Genomic DNA, 16,835 nt, shown 5'->3' with positions numbered 1-16,835 from the left:
CAACCTTGGCAGAAGTCAATTTTCTCCATCGCAAATAACTGCCCCGGTGAGATTGTTCTGCTGTTTCTCGCTGCTCCGTCGGGCCCGACACAGCGGAGTCCAGACCTTGTGGTGCTACTAATCTTGACAGTGGCTGGCTGAGACTTGCTAACCCGCCCATTTCCGCCCGGAGAACTATTATGGTCACGAGGGGTGACCATGCGTGCTTCGCTTCCGAGGATCTTGGTAGCAACGCTGGCGTGCATGTTCAGTTCAACTCCGATGAAGCGCGAACGGAAAGTGAACAGGTGAGTCTGATACGATATCTTGGTGCAATGAATTGCATGCAACGATCTGACTTCTGCTTCTCTGAAGGCTAGCCTGTCAGGATACTGAAGCTCTCTCAACGACGCTCAAGAGTCTGTTTGCAATGCGGAATGAAGTTGAAGGTTCCGAAAGTCCGAACATGCCGGCGTGCGATGTGTGGTCAGGTGCTCGTGCAGCTTGTTGATGCATAAAGTATTTGTGGTCGTCCAAGTACCCTGTCCCCTGCTCCCGGACGAACGCTGCCCGTGTCAGCTCTATTTCTACAACCGGAGGCTTTCGGAGGCACTCTGGGTTGGACCCTGATGGCCAGCCATACGTTGAAGGCGCGATACAGTTGCTTACTCGTCTTGCAAACTTACCATCAATCGCCAAAGAAAGCTTGCAACGCGACACGAGCAGTTCTTTTTCTGGATCTTCACAACAATGGAGCACATAAGTAGCAGCCAATGCTCAAGACGAGCCTCCAACATCACCTTCGACTTCAACTTCATCATTGATCTGTCCCACAGCCATGCGGTTCCAATTCATTCTCATCACTTGTCTCACGAGCATTGCCGCTGTGCATGCCCTTCAAGCACCGACTTGGCCTCAATTATCCTCACTGGTCCGGCGACAAGGCGGCAGCACCTGTCCTTCCTTCTGGCAGACTATCGGCAAAGATCTCCAGCAATCATTCTTGACCACGGACAAGCGAGAATGCAACGACATGGCGCGAGCAGCGGTCCGTTATGCATTCCATGATGCTGGAACATTCTCCCTCAAACTACCATTCGCTTGGCCTGCCGCGGGTGGCGCCGATGGTAGTCTTCTGCTGGCATCCTCGGAGATTGGAAGACCCGCGAACGGCGGCCTAGGGCCCTATCACGGCTTCATCGGTGGCAAGCTGGGCTCTTACCGAAGCCAGTTCGGCAACGGCGTGGGCGCGGCTGACTTGATACAATTCGCTGCCAGTGTGGCGACGGTTGTCTGTCCCGGAGGACCGATCGTGAAGACGGTGGTCGGCCGCGTTGATTCGACGCAGGCGTCGCCCGCGAACTTGTTGCCGCCAGGATTCGGTCAAGGATCGGACCACGATTCGCTGCTGAATTTGTTCTCCGATAAGGGGTTCTATGCCAAAGACCTGGCAGCTCTTATTGGTGAGACGTACAACCTCATGTCGATACGCTGTATGGGAGCTCAGACTGACGTGATAACATATAGGGGCACATAGTGTTGCGACGGCCTTTGCGCAATCAGGGAATGGCGTCCCGGTGAACGCTTCTCTGGACTCAACACCCGGCAAATGGGACAACAATTTCTACGGCGAGACGTACAACCCACCACCTGGCATCTCTCGTCTCCAGTCGGACATTAATCTTTCGGACCCGGCCAAAGCAGTCGGTCAGGAATTCAGGGGATTCGTTGGGAATCCCGCCAAGTGGGCCTTGGCTTTCGCAGTATGTAACGACGAGCAGCAGCGTTGATCATTGGGAGCGATGGAGTTTGGCTGACACCTTGACAGGACGCTATGCATCGGTTGAGCGTGCTGGGAATTCCACAGGGAATATCGCAGGGCTTTGCGGACTGTACGTCTGCTTTACCCGGCGGGACCGCTTCGACGAAGAGAATGAGGAGTGCCCCTCTGATGGAGCGCTGGGTCAAGTGAGGGTCGATTGCCTGCGAGAGAGTAAAGAGTTCATGACTTCTGGTTGGTGTATTTTGGCCTGAGGCATGTATGCATGCTGAGTCATCCTTCACGAGCGAGCATACCTTACCTCATTCTCGGCTCGTTCAGTGTTCTTCTCTCTTTTAGCCTCGATAGACACAACAACAAGTCACATTCCAACTCTTCTGCTCGATCTTCCAGCGCTAGTCTTCCTAGGCTCACGACTGACATCCAGTATCGGAGATCCGTACATGGGTTGGCCCATCCCCTCATCCGTAATTGCGAAGTCGGTGTTTGTAAATCGGCGTTTGGAAACCGGCCTTTCTCAGGGCTCGACGGAATTGCTGGGTTCAGGGCTCGGGGAAGTGACGAGGTGTCCTGTCGGAGGGTCTTCGAACTCTCCAGAGAACTCATGATATCCGGGGATCTGGGCCATATCCCGATCCTCTCGCTTACTGCCGGCGACGGCCCTTGTCCCAATCCTTGACCCCATGGCTTTTACTGACGAACGTTCTCAGAGCTCGAATCTCTGCGACGCCAGCCTCCCGGTATACGAATAAGATTAGCTCCTCAATCACCATCATCGGCTGTTCGCAGGTGTCAGTGTTCAGCGTGGACACGGCGATTGAAAGGCTTGTTGGGCACGCAAGTTTTCCTTCCACGTCTATCTATGAACCGTTCGCAGTCATGACTAGCTCATCTACAGGGCTCCTCTTACACCTGTACAGCGTTTGAACGCGGGGTAGACATGACCCTGTATTCTCAGGGTGGTATGTCTGGGGGCGGACTGGATGGAAGAATTGTTTCCGCCTGAAGAAATCACTGGTACGACAACGCCGTGCCCGATTCGATGCGTTCACACGCTGTACATACTCAGGTATCGAGGATTCCCTAGCGCCGACGGTCAAGAGGCCTCGAGGATATAATACACCGCAGTTCCTCTCTGTACGAAAGACTTTGAACACACTCCAGCACTGCTACCAGCCCTTACTCGAGATCGGACAAGAATCTATTTGGCATCCTACGAAAACCGGGAGAAGAGTCTTATCCTAAGCAAATTATCTCTGAGGTACAGTCGTTGTCTACCTGTTTGATCGAGCGTCCACTGACTACATCGAGCAGCAACTTCACATCACCATGAAGCCGTCTCAAATCCAGGCCCTGTTCTCTGCCATCATGCTTTTCTCCCTACCGGCCTTGGCCGCCAAAAAGAATTGCGGAGGATGTCCTATATGCCAGGGCGACGTCTGCCATTACACCGACCCCAACGGCCAGCCAGCATGCAAACAATTGTCCACCACACCCTTCAGAGTTAAGGTAATTACGGCGTCTGAGACGGTCTCGGCTTGTCTGAACATCGCTGACCCTTGTACCAAGGTCACACCTGGAGATCGCTGCTACGACAGGGGTTTTTTCTGGGAGTGTCACTGCGATGAGCCTGACGCGGACATTCATTGCAATGCCTCGTGCTGAGACATAGTGTACGACAGCAGTGATCTCTAAGTAGTAGAATTGGGGCTGACAGTGCTCACAGATCGGTATCCTGCGTACAGGAATGGCGATGGGAAGGCACTGCGATCGTGTGTTCACGAAGTTTGTTTGGGGGGTGGATGGCCTTGCTTTGGCGACGTTGGTCAGGTGCTGGGTGTGGTGATACTCTTCTTTTTCTGATCGTTGCGCGCGTCTTCTCTCACACTCGTTTGGGAGCCGACTTTCTCGGTTTTGTTGGTGCGATCTCGAAGCACTGTCCGGTCGCTACAGTACTTTCCTTTGTTTTATTGTTTCGTGCCTTATTTTGTACATATGCGGTCCATTCCTATTCTAGCGACACGGCACCCTCTGTCACGGAATCTTTCCTCTCGCTTGCCGTCGTTGATAATTCAGCAGTCGTGGAGAACGAGACTGAAGACTCTGACAACGATGAGGAGATGGGGTCCTCGAAACGGCACCCTTATCCGCGCATAAAATCTAAGGATATATTGTTGTAGAATTAAGTACCAGTACATACGACCACAGATAGATGAAAAATCGGCTTCCCGTCCGATCAGCCATGATAATCATCTAATCGCTACACTAGTACTCAAGTTGGTGACAATTGGGGAATCCGTAGTGTTGTATGTTTTGGCCGTTTTGCCGAAATTTTGCTTGGCCCGTTGGGCAGCGGAAAGGTTGCCCCTTCTTCCGAGGTGACCTTTTTATACAACCGTATTCATCGTTTGATCGTTGTTGACACCCGGTTCCCAGAAGAGCAATGAATAGACGATGGAGGTCCACCATCCATCACAGGCCTCATACGATAGAAGCAGGTACCGTACTCAAAAATCTGCGGCACCACCAACCACGAAGAGAGATCGTGTTTATTTCGTTCGTGTCATCTCGAGGCGGCTGCTTTTCCAGGAGTCGAAGGTCGATCCTGGTCCTGGTCGACAGTGCGCAGCATGGTGGCCAGGATCTAAATGAACTTAATAAAGGAAGGTTCGTACCCTTGAATACTTTGCCTCTTATTACGGCGTGTTACCACCTCGAAGTGGTCATCCGCTTTGCAAAACTCGAGGCGCAATTAGTTGATTTCCTATTATGCAGGTGGTTGAGCTCAAGGCAAGGTCGGGACGGTGACCACTCCGATGTGCTGACACGCTGTATGCTTCGTATAATGCCTTGCAACCTTGATCACACCACGGCGAAATTGGTTGCTGAGCCCTGCAGTGCACGTGGCAGCATACATGGACCATGGACCCCGTGTGGAGTGACACCTTGTATACAAAGGAACCAGCCTCATCAGGAGTCAGGGCATCCAAGGTTCCTCCAGTTTGATCTTTACTCCCACGGCATACCCACCGACCTTGCTGCCTTGTATCAACCATATGGCGAAGATGTGGTCCGTCTGGGCGTTGACAATGCTCGCGTCAACTGTCGTCGCTTGGAAAGACGGCAGCAAATGGATTCCTGGGCCAACTGACGGCACCGATGCATTGGCAGCACAAGGCCTTGCCAACCTCGCGGTTTACAAGGCAGCTCATCGTACAAACGCCTCAACGACCTGCACCCTGGAAACAGCCTCCCGCCGCCAAGAATGGGACTCCTTGACCACACAGCAAAAGCTTGCCTACATCTCCGCCGTCCAATGCATGAGTACCCTCCCCTCCTTGAGCAACCCCGTCGACGTCCCCGGCGCGCGGAATCGTATCGACGACTTCACAGTCACACACATCAACCTGACCCACAGCGTCCACGGCTCGGTACACCTCACACCATCTCAATCGTAGCCCACTCGCTAATCGGAAAATCTGCAGGGCCTCTTCCTTCCTTTTCACCGCTATTTCCTTCAGAAATGGGAAACCGCCCTACGAGAGGAATGTAACTACAACGGCTCCCTACCCTACGTCTCCTGGGGCCGCTACACCAACTCCGTCATCGGCGCCCCCATCTTCTCCGGCGGTGCAGACTCCTTCAGCAACAACGGCGCCCCTTTATCTCCCCATCCGCAGATCACTCTCCCCGGTCCGCCACCTTTGAATTTAAATTCTGGGCCTGGCGGCGGATGCATATCCCAGGGAGCATTCGCCTCTCTCCGCGTGCACCTCGGACCCCTCGGAATGAGCGGCATCGGCGACAATGTGTCGCCTCCGAACCCGAGAACTGATGGTTTGGGTTATAATCCCCGGTGCATACGCACGGATCTGAGCGTAGAGTTGGCGAGGGGAGCGAGTGATGCGAATACGACGAAGTTAATTCTGGGCAACGATAACATCGGAGATTTCCAGGACGAAATGCAGGGCTTCATAAAAGAGGGGCAGCAGCCCTTTTATGGAGTGCATACGTCCGGGCATCTCATGGTAGGGAGTGATCCGATTGCGGACTTCTTTGCTAGTCCTGCGCATCCGTGGTAAGTGCTCCTCTTCCCCTTTCGTTGGTCTGACGAGAGGAGATTCAAGCCCTGGTCAGGACTACTATGCAGTCGTCGAACTTGGTTCGAATCAAATGTTTGAGCTTCCGCGCTAACCCTTTTGCCTTTTGAGGTTTTTCTCGCATCACGCAATGATCGGTATGTTCCAGATTCTTTCGAGCGGTGTGCTGGACGCTTTGCTAACCATAAGTTTTCCACAGATCGCGTCTGGTGAGTCCTCCCCGGTCCCTCTTCTCGCAAGGTCTATCGAGGTCCATTCTCGGTCTGGGCCAATTCTCTTCCCTGCATCGATAATACTCCGCCTGTGCATCACTAACAAAATCAGGGCCATCTGGCAAAACCTTGACATCGAGAAACGGACGAATACCATCGCCGGCACCATCACGTATCGCAATATGCCACCAAGTCGCAATGCTACACTGGACGACATCATCGATGTAGGTGTCAACGACGCTTTCCAAGGAATCAAGGTCCGAGATGCCATGAGCACGACTGAAGGACCGTTTTGCTACATCTATGTGTGAGCAGCATCGATGAGCCGTGGAGGGCAAGGTACTGGGCTTTGCAACGGAGCGGGTGGAGGGATTCTGGTTGAAGTGGCAATTGTGGTTATCCGCGATATCTAGGTCAGCCTATCAGCGGCGGTCACATCAGTTAGAGATATTCCTTGGCCGCTCGCAGAATATGATCATTGCCGATAGCTTAACCGGAGGTCTCTCTGGATAGCGGAGAAAAGGCGCTACAACAGATCGCTATGGAATGCCAGAAGCTCGGCGGCGAGATTCTGGCCATCTTAGACAAAGTCCGAACGAAGGGCCAGCCCACAGCGTGGAAGACCGTCAAGACAACCTTCAAGAGTGAACAACGAGAGTCCGAGATCTTGAGAAAAGTGAAAAGGCTGGAAGCTCTACGCAGGCAATGCAATGAACAGCTTTTGAGGTTTGTCAGGTAAGTCTCGGTATGCCTGTCCGGCTGTAAAGAATGAAAGTGTGTTGACAAGGCGGGCTGCCAGTGACAAACAATATGCTTTGGCCAGCACCCTTGCGCGGATTGAACAACGACAGATCGACTCGACCTCTCAACTCTTGTCGCAGATAGTCGGCCTTAAGAGCGATCTGCTTGATGCGATCTCCAAGAAGCAGGTTCACGACTTGCCTCGAATCCTGGAAACAGTCTGGAACTCAGCCGGAAGCCTTTTACCGCAAGAGGACATCTTGGCTAGCTTACGGTATGACGAGTTGCGCAGAAGATGGGATGGTATCAAAATGGCAGAGACTGGCACATACGATTGGATTTTCGCCGATGGGTCGAGCTCGAACTCCCCGGTGTACTTTCTGCAGTGGTTGAAGCATAGAGATGGTCTGTACTGGATCACCGGCAAGCCAGGCTGCGGGAAGTCTACACTCATGAAGCACATCTCCGACCACCCAAACACAAAGGCTGCCTTGAAGGATTGGGCAAATGGACGCGATCTCGTCATTGGGACGCATTTCTTCTGGTATCTTGGCACTCCAGTCCAGAAATCATACGAGGGCACGCTCAGGTCCCTACTGCATGACGTCTTCGAGCAACGGCCAGCGCTCATGGAGCTGACTTGTGAATCCCGGTGGAACGAGGAACTGCGTGGCAGAGACACCCGATTGACCACTTGGACATTGTCAGAGCTTCGGAAGTGCATTACCAAGTTGGCCACGATTCCGTTCGAGCTTGACGGCAAGACTTCGTGCTTTTGCTTTTTTATTGATGGTCTCGACGAGTACGATGGCGAGCATGACGAAGTGGTGCAGTTGCTGCAAGATCTGAGTGGTTGCAAATCCGTGAAGATCTGTGCCTCTAGCAGGCCATGGCAGATCTTCCTCGAATCGTTCGCAACTGGTATCAATGATCGGCACACACTGCAGCTCCATCTGCACACCATTAAAGATATCGAAAAGGTCGTCCACAAGGAACTTGGGCCGAGGATGCTCTCCATGCAAGGCGGAAGAGACGGTTTGCAACAACTGATCACCGACATCATCGATAAAGCACAAGGTGTGTTTCTGTGGGTCTCCCTGGTGATCCATAAAGAGCTTCTACCAGGACTACGACACCATGACAGCATGAACATGCTTCGTGAGAGGTTGAGAAGTATACCCGACGGTCAGCCGTCTGCTCATCTGGCATTGTGGTGCTTCACTAATGACTTGAGTAGAGCTGAACGACTATTTCGAGCAAATATTTGACCGCATCTGGAAAGACAAGTTTTACCGCAAAGACACAGCTAGGATATTCAGGACCTGCATGCTGGCGAGGCAACCTCTACCGACACCGGCGATCGAGGTCATCATCCATGACCGTCCTGTAGAGCTGGCAATTTCTGTGGAAGTGGACACGACATTCGACTGGAGCAATCAAGCTTCAGTCGAAAGAGTTCGTGCTCAGATAAATGGACGTTGTCAAGATCTTCTTTCCGTAGGACAGCCGTACACAACAGAAGGGCACGAAACGGGCAGGGCGACATTCTATCCCATTGAATTTCTGCATCGTAGCGTGCAAGACTTTCTGCTGGAATCATCGGTGTCGGCGAAACTGGACGAGCGAGCTGGGGTTGACTTTGATCCTGAAGCGACCTTGGTCGCCACGTACGTGTCACTCATCAAAAAATCAGATGCAGAGAGTTCCGACGCCACTCTTCACTGGGCAAAGACAATGCTGTCGCATGCGTCTGCCGTCAGGGATCAGACTCAAACATCCAAGCTCATCGATGAGCTGGATCGGGTCATGGCCATTCTGTCAAGTCCGGGAAGTCCAGACACTGGACCAATTGCGTTAAAGAGACAGCGCAAGTGAATGCTTTTAACAGCACTTCCGAACATGGTCAGCGAGATTTGATAGGTCACCTCATTGAATTTGGCCTTCATATTCAAGTCACGGAGAGGCTCAATGCTCGTCCGTCTCTCCTCGCTAACAAACGAGGGAGGCCATATCTGGACTACGCGTTGCGGTTTCACGAACAAGACAGGATGCTACCGAGAACGAGCCAGCATCCCGACCAAAGGACGGTGGACTTGCTGCTGGAACTGGGCTGTAGCCCAAATCAGTCCATCATCACATACAACGATCGTTCCGTTTGGCACATGTATCTTGCTTTTTTGTACGACGTCGAAATCCACGATTCTGGCATTGCACAGTCGCTGATCAAACATGGTGCTTTGAACGTGGAGAGGTGCATAGTATCTGATGAGTCTTTCAAAGAGACTTCTAAGTACCGTGAGACAATCCGGCAAAGAAAAGAATTGTCCATGGCACAAATATTGACGAAGGTGTGTGGGCCTGCTGAAGCGCAGGTGTTGTGCGATGCAGTGGCAAGGAACAGTTCTGGCGGCTGGCTCTCCTACTTGAAGCTGTGGTAAAGGCCCATTGCGTGTGGTGAACTCGTCACAGATCTGGTTTGATGCATGGAAGGCTATGGCATTAAAACTTCTTCTGACATCTCAGCGTCTCAATATCCGCTACACTCTCCACTCTGACCCTCGAGCTTCGCACACTCGAGTCGGCCAGTAGCATCTCGTAAACCTTCGCGAAATCCGATGCCTTGGTCACGCCGTGCTGAACAGCTTGCTCATCGACTTCGACTCGGAAGGCCAAGTAGACTTCGTTGAACCGCACATTGGTGGCCTCGTTCTCCCGCGAAGCAGCGGTCGCGAAAGAGAACAGAGCACCTTGGGGCATAGCGGGCACTGGCATCATTGCAAGCTCGCCTTGGGATCCGGTGCAGGAGGTCCATGTGCTGACTGGACTGTTCTGCTCCAGGAGGTAAGGCATGGTGGCTTGGTAAGCGACTGCGAAAAGGTCAGCAATGTCGCAGTCGTCGAATTCAAGTATAGTACGTACAGAAGTTGGCTTCGAAGGAGGCGTTGAAGTTGTGTCGCATCTGGCTGAGAGTGATCTCCAGCAATGGTGTGGCGACATAATCGCCGCCAACTACAACGATACTGTCAGTACTGAGTCCTACAACAAGTCTCTGACCGCACGACTTACCGCTGGACCAGACGTGATGAAAAGCCGGCAGAGTGCCGGCTCGTACTCGGTCGACCACTGCCTTGACGCCAGTCTGTGATATCACGTCTGCTTCGGCGACAGTGATACGTCTTTCTGCTTCCTCCGGGGTCACAATGCCGGTTGAGGTAATGTGTTTGACGAGCCGGCCGGCAGATTCCTGGTTGCGAACAACTGCAAGGACGTCGCGATTTGACCGCAGGGCAGCTGTCACAGCGGCCACGCCGATGTTGCCGGTTGAACCGATGATGAGCACTGTCTCCATGGCGAATGTAGTGATGTGATGTTGTTGGGATATTCTGGCACTTGCAGCATCCACAACTCGGCTGCGTATTTGTCTTTATACCAATCAACGGAGCACCATTCCATGGGACATCGGTGTCGCGCATCTGCGGGCTGAGAAATCAACAGATGCTGCTTCGTCATCTTAGATAGTGCGATGTGTCGCAACCTCACTGTACGTCGCTGTGTGAAGACGTATGGAAAGTGGAAGTGTTGCTGCCCCGGGCGCTTGGCTGGGCTTTCGGACTTTCGAAACTGCGTGCTGAGAAATCAGCCATATCGCACTCTTGGAAACGACGAAGATCTTGACAAGCGAGCAACAGCTCGGAAAAGACTGCCAGCGTTGAGGCGAGACGGAATGTATCAAGCCACTGGTACCGTCTTGTGGCCTTCTGGTCTTGCTGAGCTCAAACTTGAGACCTCGATCAAAAGCTGTAGCAGTCTCGAATATCATCGAGGGACACAGCGGCGTCGTATTACTCTCTATCCGTTCGTTACTAGCCTTTCTGAGTAAGCTGCATATACTCCAACAAGGCATGAAACTCGTTGATAGCCTGATCTGTTCTGGGATAAGTGTCGTCGGTATTCGAGTCTATTCGACGAGAGAACCCACTATCGAGGAAGAGCGAATCAACATTCTGTATGCTAGGTCTCGGCGGGTAGATGTGGGTAACGAACGGCGGTGGCATCCGACAGTACCACGGCAAGATTTCTTGATCCTCTTGTTACACGCGTCCGAGACTCGCTCCGTTGAGGTCTTGCCAGTCGCTCGGCAGCATGTTGATCGCTCGGAGCACGTGGTTCCATCTCAGTCGTACTGCCAGTGCTATACTTCGAGCCGAGACGCCATGAAGGATAGACAATCGTGTTCGGAAAGACGATCAACGTGTGAAAGGGCCATGATGGACGAGAGGTTAAGGAACAAAGCGACGAGAAAGAAACGCCGGTGCGGTGCTGGCAAGAACGCACGTGCTGAGTGATACGCCCATACTCACCGTGGATCTCAGATTCTTCGACTCCCTCACCGACCTACAACAACGATCAGACAATGGCCTACCTTCTCCCAAGCTTCAAAGCCGTGAGCATCATCTTCTCCTTCGCAGCTGTAGGCACAGGTCTCCAAGCACTCATCGACCCTCATGGCTTCTCCAAATCCTTTGGTCTACCTATCGTCTCCTCAAGCGCATCACAACTCAAGCCGAGCAAGAATGGTACGCCCTCATCCATCACGAACTTTGCGGACTCGTACATTTGCCTCATGGGAGTCCGCCAGCTCGGGACGGGTATTTTACTCATGATCTTCAACTACCAACACAAATACATCGAAGCGGCGACCGTGCTTGCCGTCATTGGGGTTCTCGTCGCCGGGACCGACGGGCTGTTCCTGGCTCGTGCTGGAGACAGAAAGGGCGGATTGTTCCACGCCGGGCCTGGACTTGCGATTGCTGCGCTGGCGGGTGCTGTTCTGTACCATCACGCGTGATGAGCGTGAGGATCCGCTGTGGTGTCTGATGGGACAGACCCTGCGATGTTGCATGAAATGTCGGCTCAGCCCGAACGGAGAGCTTTGCATAGTCTCAGATGATGTTCAGCCTCACCTTCTTACCGATGGCGCATTCGAATCGACCTGCCGAAGCGACGGTGCTGGTCCCGGTCTGCAGCGCCGCAATGCTGAGTGCAGAGGTCCTGAGGCATTTGCCTTTTCTGATGCAGTGATGGAAGGACTTTCAGTTCCTTGAAGTGTTTGTCGTGCTCAATGCGAATGACCCCGAAACCGCTCGACACGATATATCGGAGCTTGACATCTTCGACAGCATCGACGGACTGCACAAGAGAGAAAGCAGAGGCACTCGGTGGTGGTGGCGGCATTGGCGGCGGAGAGCCAAGCAAGGAAGAGCCAAGTCATGCTCAGCAGTGATCAACCGTGATTCAATATACTCGCAACAACATCCGAGACGACGACTGATTGATGAACGCCTGCCTCTTCATCACTACACGCCAGCTAAACGAAATACATCTCCTTCTCCATTACGACAGCGACGAGCAAGGCATGATATACGTCGCTCATTGGAAGTACGGCAGTCTGCGTGCTCATCAGTAATAAAGATTCGACTTGCATGCCAACGTGGGTCGGCCCCATACCAAGACTCTGGAGTGGCACACGAAGCCTTTTCTGTCCGCCTACATTCTGCTACATACTGTACGAGAACGACTGCGAATATACGATCAACGAGATATTCCAGCGCTGCGAGACAAGGTTCAAATTGCAGTGGGCATATCAAGCTGGGATCCCATCGGAGGGCGACTCCCGTCCAACAAGCTGAATGACTGTTGCATGGGGAGCACAGGTGCTGCTCGAGCCATCCTATTCACCGAGAGTCCAACATAGAATGTCGCGCGGGGCTTCAAAGACAAGACATTGGCGGCTGTGGTATGATGCTTCAAGGATTCCTACGACGCTCAATTCTGGTGAACTGTAGCAGCCAAGGACGCCAATTTCTTGACTTCACCCCATTCACGTCATCGCGCCAGTACATACGCCCGCAAGAAGTCACAGCTTTCAGCACGTAGGTGCATGGCACACGTCTGCCAACGTTGACAGAGGAGAGAGCTCGCATGTGAGCATGCCATCGCCATGGCATCCTCGCGTGGGTGGCACATTGTTTTGGTGGAGTAGCGAGTCCGTGGGGAGGAAGTCTGCCCCAGACAAGACAAATGGGCAAGTATCCTCTTTCATTTTCACTCTGGCCTCTCATTTCCTCTTATCTTTGGTCCTCTTCTGGATCCGTGCGTCTCGCTCTCTTTACAGCAGCTCGACATGGCGGCTCCCAGGAAAGACGAAGAGGCTGCGGCCCACATCGAGCCTCAAGATGGTCGGTCGCCGTCCAAACTATCATCATCCACCGGACCCAACGATCACGCCCCAAATGGTCCTCCCCGCGCTGCCAGCGTTGCTGCATTGCTCACCAATCCTCTCACTGGGATGAGCGAGGAGCAGATCCTGGCCGATGTCGATGTCTTCGTCGATACCCACGGACTGTCGCACGAGCGGGAGGTCTTCCGCAAAGGAGCTCTCCTCTCGCGAGTTGCTCAACGAGACAATGGCTTCGAATCTGTCCACCAGCTGAATGAGGACGAGAAGGAGCTCCTCCGTCGCGAAACGACTCACCGATGGAGCCAGCCTTTCCAGCTCTACTTTCTGGTCATCCTTTGTGCCGGTTCCGCTATTGTTCAAGGCATGGACCAGACCGCTGTCAATGGGGCTCAAGAATTTTACTTTGAAGACTTCAACATCCCTCCAGAGGCGGTATGGCAGCGAGGCCTCCTCAACGGCGCTCCTTATCTTGCTTCTGCTGCGATCGGATGCTGGACCAACCGCCCATTGAACAAGGCATTCGGCCGCCGCGGGACCATCTTCATCTCCTGCTTCATCTCCTTCGCTACAGGTATCTGGATGGCTGCTGCAGACTCGTGGTACAATCTTCTCATTGCCCGATTCTTCCTTGGATTCGCTGTTGGTGCAAAGTCCTCGACCACACCCGTCTACGCCGCAGAGTCGGCTCCGAAAACGATTCGTGGTAAGAAATTGTAATGCAGAAGGTCTCCAGTGCCCGAGACTGTCTCGGACGCCGGGGTCTTTGCGAATTCCACACTGTCTACGACATCCGCTGACATTATACGCTTTGCTTTGCAGGTGCTCTCACCATGATGTGGCAGGTGAGTAACATTTCATTGATTGGCATTTGAATCTTGAATTGACACCGACTGCACACAGATGTGGACAGCTTTTGGCATCGCTCTTGGATTCGTCGTCTCCGTGGCATTCCAGGACACCGACTTCCTCGGCCCAAATTCGCAATGGCGATGGATGCTGGGATCCACTTCGATCCCACCTCTCATTGTCATGATCCAAGTCTACCTATGTCCTGAGTCGCCTCGATGGTACATGGAGAAGGGCAAGTTCGACAAAGCCTTTGAGGCCTTGAATCGCCTGCGAATGTCAAAGCTTCAAGCCGCGAGAGACATGTATTACGCCTATAAGCTCCTCGAGGTCGAGGCCAGCCAACGAGAGGGCAAGTCTCTTTGGAAAGAGTTCTTCGCTGTGCGGCGCAACCGCCGGGCTGCCCAATCGAGCTTCTTCGTTATGTTCATGCAGCAATTCTGCGGGGTGAATGTAAGTGCTTCGCAAAATATGCGACTTACGCAGCGCGAACTTTGCTAATCCTAAAACCCTGAAAACTTCCAGGTAATCGCGTACTATTCTACCTCGATCTTTCGTACTGCCGGTTTCAGCCAGTCCCAAGCACTACTGGTATCATTGGGCACAGGCCTGGGTGAGTGGAGACGGCACACGGCCTGACATTTGACACGGCTAACACTTGTACCACACAGTCAACTTCGTCTTCGCCATTCCCGCCGTCTACACAATCGACACATTTGGCCGCCGCAATCTCCTCCTCACGACCTTCCCCATCATGGCCATCTGCCTGTTCTGGTGCGGCTTCTCCTTCCTCATACCCAACCGCGAAAATCCCGACTACAACCCGATCAATCCCTCCGAAGACGAGCCTCAATTCATCCCCACCCAAGCACAACTCGGAAGCGTCGCCGCGGCCATCTACGTCTTCATGGCCGCATACTCTCCCGGCATGGGTCCCGTGCCCTTCACCTACAGCGCCGAAGCATTCCCGCTATACATCCGCGACGTGGGCATGAGTTTCGCGACGGCTACAACTTGGGTCAGTTTCTCCTATCATCTCCTGCCCCTCCCTGACATCACTGACTTCGCCGCAGGGCTTCAACTTCATCCTCTCCCTCACCTGGCCCGCCCTCGAAGCAGCCTTCACCTCCACCGGCGCTTTCGGCTGGTACGCCGCCTGGAACATTTTCGGCTGGGTCTTCGCCTACTTCCTCCTACCCGAAACGAAGAATCGCACTCTTGAGGAACTCGACAGCGTATTTAACGTGGGCAATCGCGAGCATGCCAAGTATTATACCGAGAAGATGCCGTGGTACTTCAACAAGTGGGTGTTGAGGAGGGATGTGCCGCATTTTGAACCGTTGTTGAGGTTTGCGGATGATGGTGGGGATGAGGGGTATGATGGGGAGAAGAGGCAGGGACAGGGGTTGCGTGGGGAGTTGGGAAGGAGGTTTGCGGCTTGAGTTGGGTTTTGAGGAGGGTCGTGGATTAGGAAAAGGTTGGCTTTTTGACGGGTCACAGAACCTTTTATCATGACTTCGGATCGTATATGAACCTCTCTGGTATTGTGCTTGTGAAACGCTCGTTCTTGGATATTAGGCGTATAGGTATGGGTGTAGTCCGAGTGTCATGTCTTGGTTCGGCGCTGAGCTCCGACTACCAAGCTGGTCGAAGGATCTCACCCTGCCTCGAACGAGTTCCGCCTGCCCTCGATACTGCTGCTGAATTGTACATCAAAGCGTTGCCTGACTTCTGCGATTTAGCGGGACGGTCACATAGGCGGAATCCTCACTGCGCATTGTCAAACATCTTTCATAGCTCGCCGTCCTCTCCTCTGACCAGCACACCTCTATACCTCATTTGCCCACTTTCCAGTCTCTCAAATGCGTCCGCCACACCCTTTGCATTCATCTCAAACTCCTCCACCCACGGCACAACGCCATTCCTCGCAGCAAACTCCAGCATCCTGATGTGATTTTCTCTCGATGCCTCGGTCGAAGCGATGAGCCGATGGCCGGGTAGTACGAACGGCATATACGGCACCGTCAGAGCGTCTTGCTGGATCGTCATGAGGATTATGGTTGCACGGCGAGCGAGGAGTGGGAGCAGGAGGGCGAGGTCAGGAGTGGCGTTGGAGGTGAGGAGGAGGGTGGAGATCTTGCCATCGTCTTGGCGTTGCCCGGCAGAGAGATGGTCAGAACGATGGGCGGTGGACAAGTCTGATAGTTTGCGGAACTCATCGGCACCGAGCTTGAACGCATCGGCTCGTTTTGACGGCGAGTTTGAAATGGCAGTCACACTGCAGCCCATTGCTCTGGCGAAGAGACATGCCATATGTCCCAGACCGCCTATACCGACCACACCCACTCGATCATGCGACTTCGTGCCCGCTGCGTCGAGCGCTTCGTAAACAGAGGCACCGGCACACATCAAAGGCGCGGCGTGCAACGAAGAGATTGCCTCTGGGATGCGATACGCAAACTCCGCATCGATGATTCGGTAGTCTCCGAATGCGCCCTGGTCCTGGTCTGAAAATGCGAAACCCCGTGCTTCGGAGCAGTACTGCCGATATCCGCTCACACAAGTCGAGCAGTGGCCGCAGGAAGAGTGTAGCCAGCCCCAACCGACTCGATCGCCGGATTGGAAGTGGGAGATGGCGGAGCCAGTGGAGACGATATGTCCGATTCCTTCGTGCCCGAGACCGCAGCCGGAAGATTTTGCATGTACATCCGTGAAGCAGATGCCGGAATGGGTTGTGCGGATCAGGAGGGAGGTTGGACGGAGGGACTTGCTGGTGGATTGGAGGGTGAACGTTTGGCTATCTGGGTTGAGGTGGAATGACCTGAGTGTGTGAGTTTGGGAGGCCATAGTGAAAGACGTCTTCTGCTGTTGAATGGTTCCAAAAGTATTGACAGAGATGAATAAGAGATAAAAAGAGAGAGCCATCGAATGCATAA

At 53.3% G+C, this 16,835-nt stretch overlaps 8 protein-coding genes across 8 annotated transcripts; 5 read left to right on the top strand and 3 right to left on the bottom strand.

Moving 5' to 3' along the window:
* Positions 1 to 817: 817 nt before the first annotated feature.
* On the top strand, positions 818 to 1,951 carry MYCGRDRAFT_77793 (uncharacterized protein; the record flags this gene model as incomplete). The annotated part of the gene is made up of 3 exons (XM_003847724.1): positions 818 to 1,442; positions 1,507 to 1,742; positions 1,808 to 1,951. 3 exons carry the CDS (start codon positions 818 to 820, stop codon positions 1,949 to 1,951), a joined length of 1,005 nt encoding a protein of 334 aa, XP_003847772.1.
* Positions 1,952 to 2,122: 171 nt separating this feature from the next.
* MYCGRDRAFT_106491 (uncharacterized protein) lies at positions 2,123 to 2,595 on the bottom strand (the record flags this gene model as incomplete). Its single annotated transcript, XM_003847527.1, has 1 exon — positions 2,123 to 2,595. A coding segment is annotated over one exon (243 nt), but the record flags the coding sequence as incomplete, so codon positions are not given.
* Positions 2,596 to 4,848: 2,253 nt separating this feature from the next.
* Positions 4,849 to 6,382, top strand: MYCGRDRAFT_51282 (uncharacterized protein; the record flags this gene model as incomplete). The annotated part of the gene is made up of 4 exons (XM_003847725.1): positions 4,849 to 5,190; positions 5,245 to 5,837; positions 5,971 to 6,000; positions 6,184 to 6,382. The coding sequence occupies 4 exons, from the start codon at positions 4,849 to 4,851 to the stop codon at positions 6,380 to 6,382; spliced, it is 1,164 nt and encodes a 387-aa protein (XP_003847773.1).
* A 657-nt stretch (positions 6,383 to 7,039) lies between these two features.
* Positions 7,040 to 8,080, top strand: MYCGRDRAFT_51533 (uncharacterized protein; the record flags this gene model as incomplete). The annotated part of the gene is made up of 1 exon (XM_003847726.1): positions 7,040 to 8,080. A coding segment is annotated over one exon (1,041 nt), but the record flags the coding sequence as incomplete, so codon positions are not given.
* A 1,231-nt stretch (positions 8,081 to 9,311) lies between these two features.
* On the bottom strand, positions 9,312 to 10,161 carry MYCGRDRAFT_51392 (uncharacterized protein; the record flags this gene model as incomplete). Its single annotated transcript, XM_003847526.1, has 3 exons — positions 9,312 to 9,679; positions 9,732 to 9,821; positions 9,879 to 10,161. 3 exons carry the CDS (start codon positions 10,159 to 10,161, stop codon positions 9,312 to 9,314), a joined length of 741 nt encoding a protein of 246 aa, XP_003847574.1.
* A 1,065-nt stretch (positions 10,162 to 11,226) lies between these two features.
* On the top strand, positions 11,227 to 11,661 carry MYCGRDRAFT_51082 (uncharacterized protein; the record flags this gene model as incomplete). The annotated part of the gene is made up of 1 exon (XM_003847727.1): positions 11,227 to 11,661. The coding sequence occupies one exon, from the start codon at positions 11,227 to 11,229 to the stop codon at positions 11,659 to 11,661; it is 435 nt and encodes a 144-aa protein (XP_003847775.1).
* A 1,461-nt stretch (positions 11,662 to 13,122) lies between these two features.
* Positions 13,123 to 15,378, top strand: MYCGRDRAFT_64595 (uncharacterized protein; the record flags this gene model as incomplete). Its single annotated transcript, XM_003847728.1, has 6 exons — positions 13,123 to 13,756; positions 13,873 to 13,895; positions 13,954 to 14,352; positions 14,425 to 14,512; positions 14,571 to 14,917; positions 14,973 to 15,378. 6 exons carry the CDS (start codon positions 13,162 to 13,164, stop codon positions 15,339 to 15,341), a joined length of 1,821 nt encoding a protein of 606 aa, XP_003847776.1.
* A 312-nt stretch (positions 15,379 to 15,690) lies between these two features.
* MYCGRDRAFT_51280 (uncharacterized protein) lies at positions 15,691 to 16,746 on the bottom strand (the record flags this gene model as incomplete). The annotated part of the gene is made up of 1 exon (XM_003847525.1): positions 15,691 to 16,746. One exon carries the CDS (start codon positions 16,744 to 16,746, stop codon positions 15,691 to 15,693), a length of 1,056 nt encoding a protein of 351 aa, XP_003847573.1.
* Between the last annotated feature and the right edge of the window lie 89 nt (positions 16,747 to 16,835).

The sequence above is a fragment of the Zymoseptoria tritici genome, chromosome 13, assembly GCF_000219625.1.
Source record: "Zymoseptoria tritici IPO323 chromosome 13, whole genome shotgun sequence".
NCBI classification, from domain to species: Eukaryota; Fungi; Ascomycota; class Dothideomycetes; order Mycosphaerellales; family Mycosphaerellaceae; genus Zymoseptoria; species Zymoseptoria tritici.
This window is presented reverse-complemented; position numbering and strand designations above follow the sequence as displayed.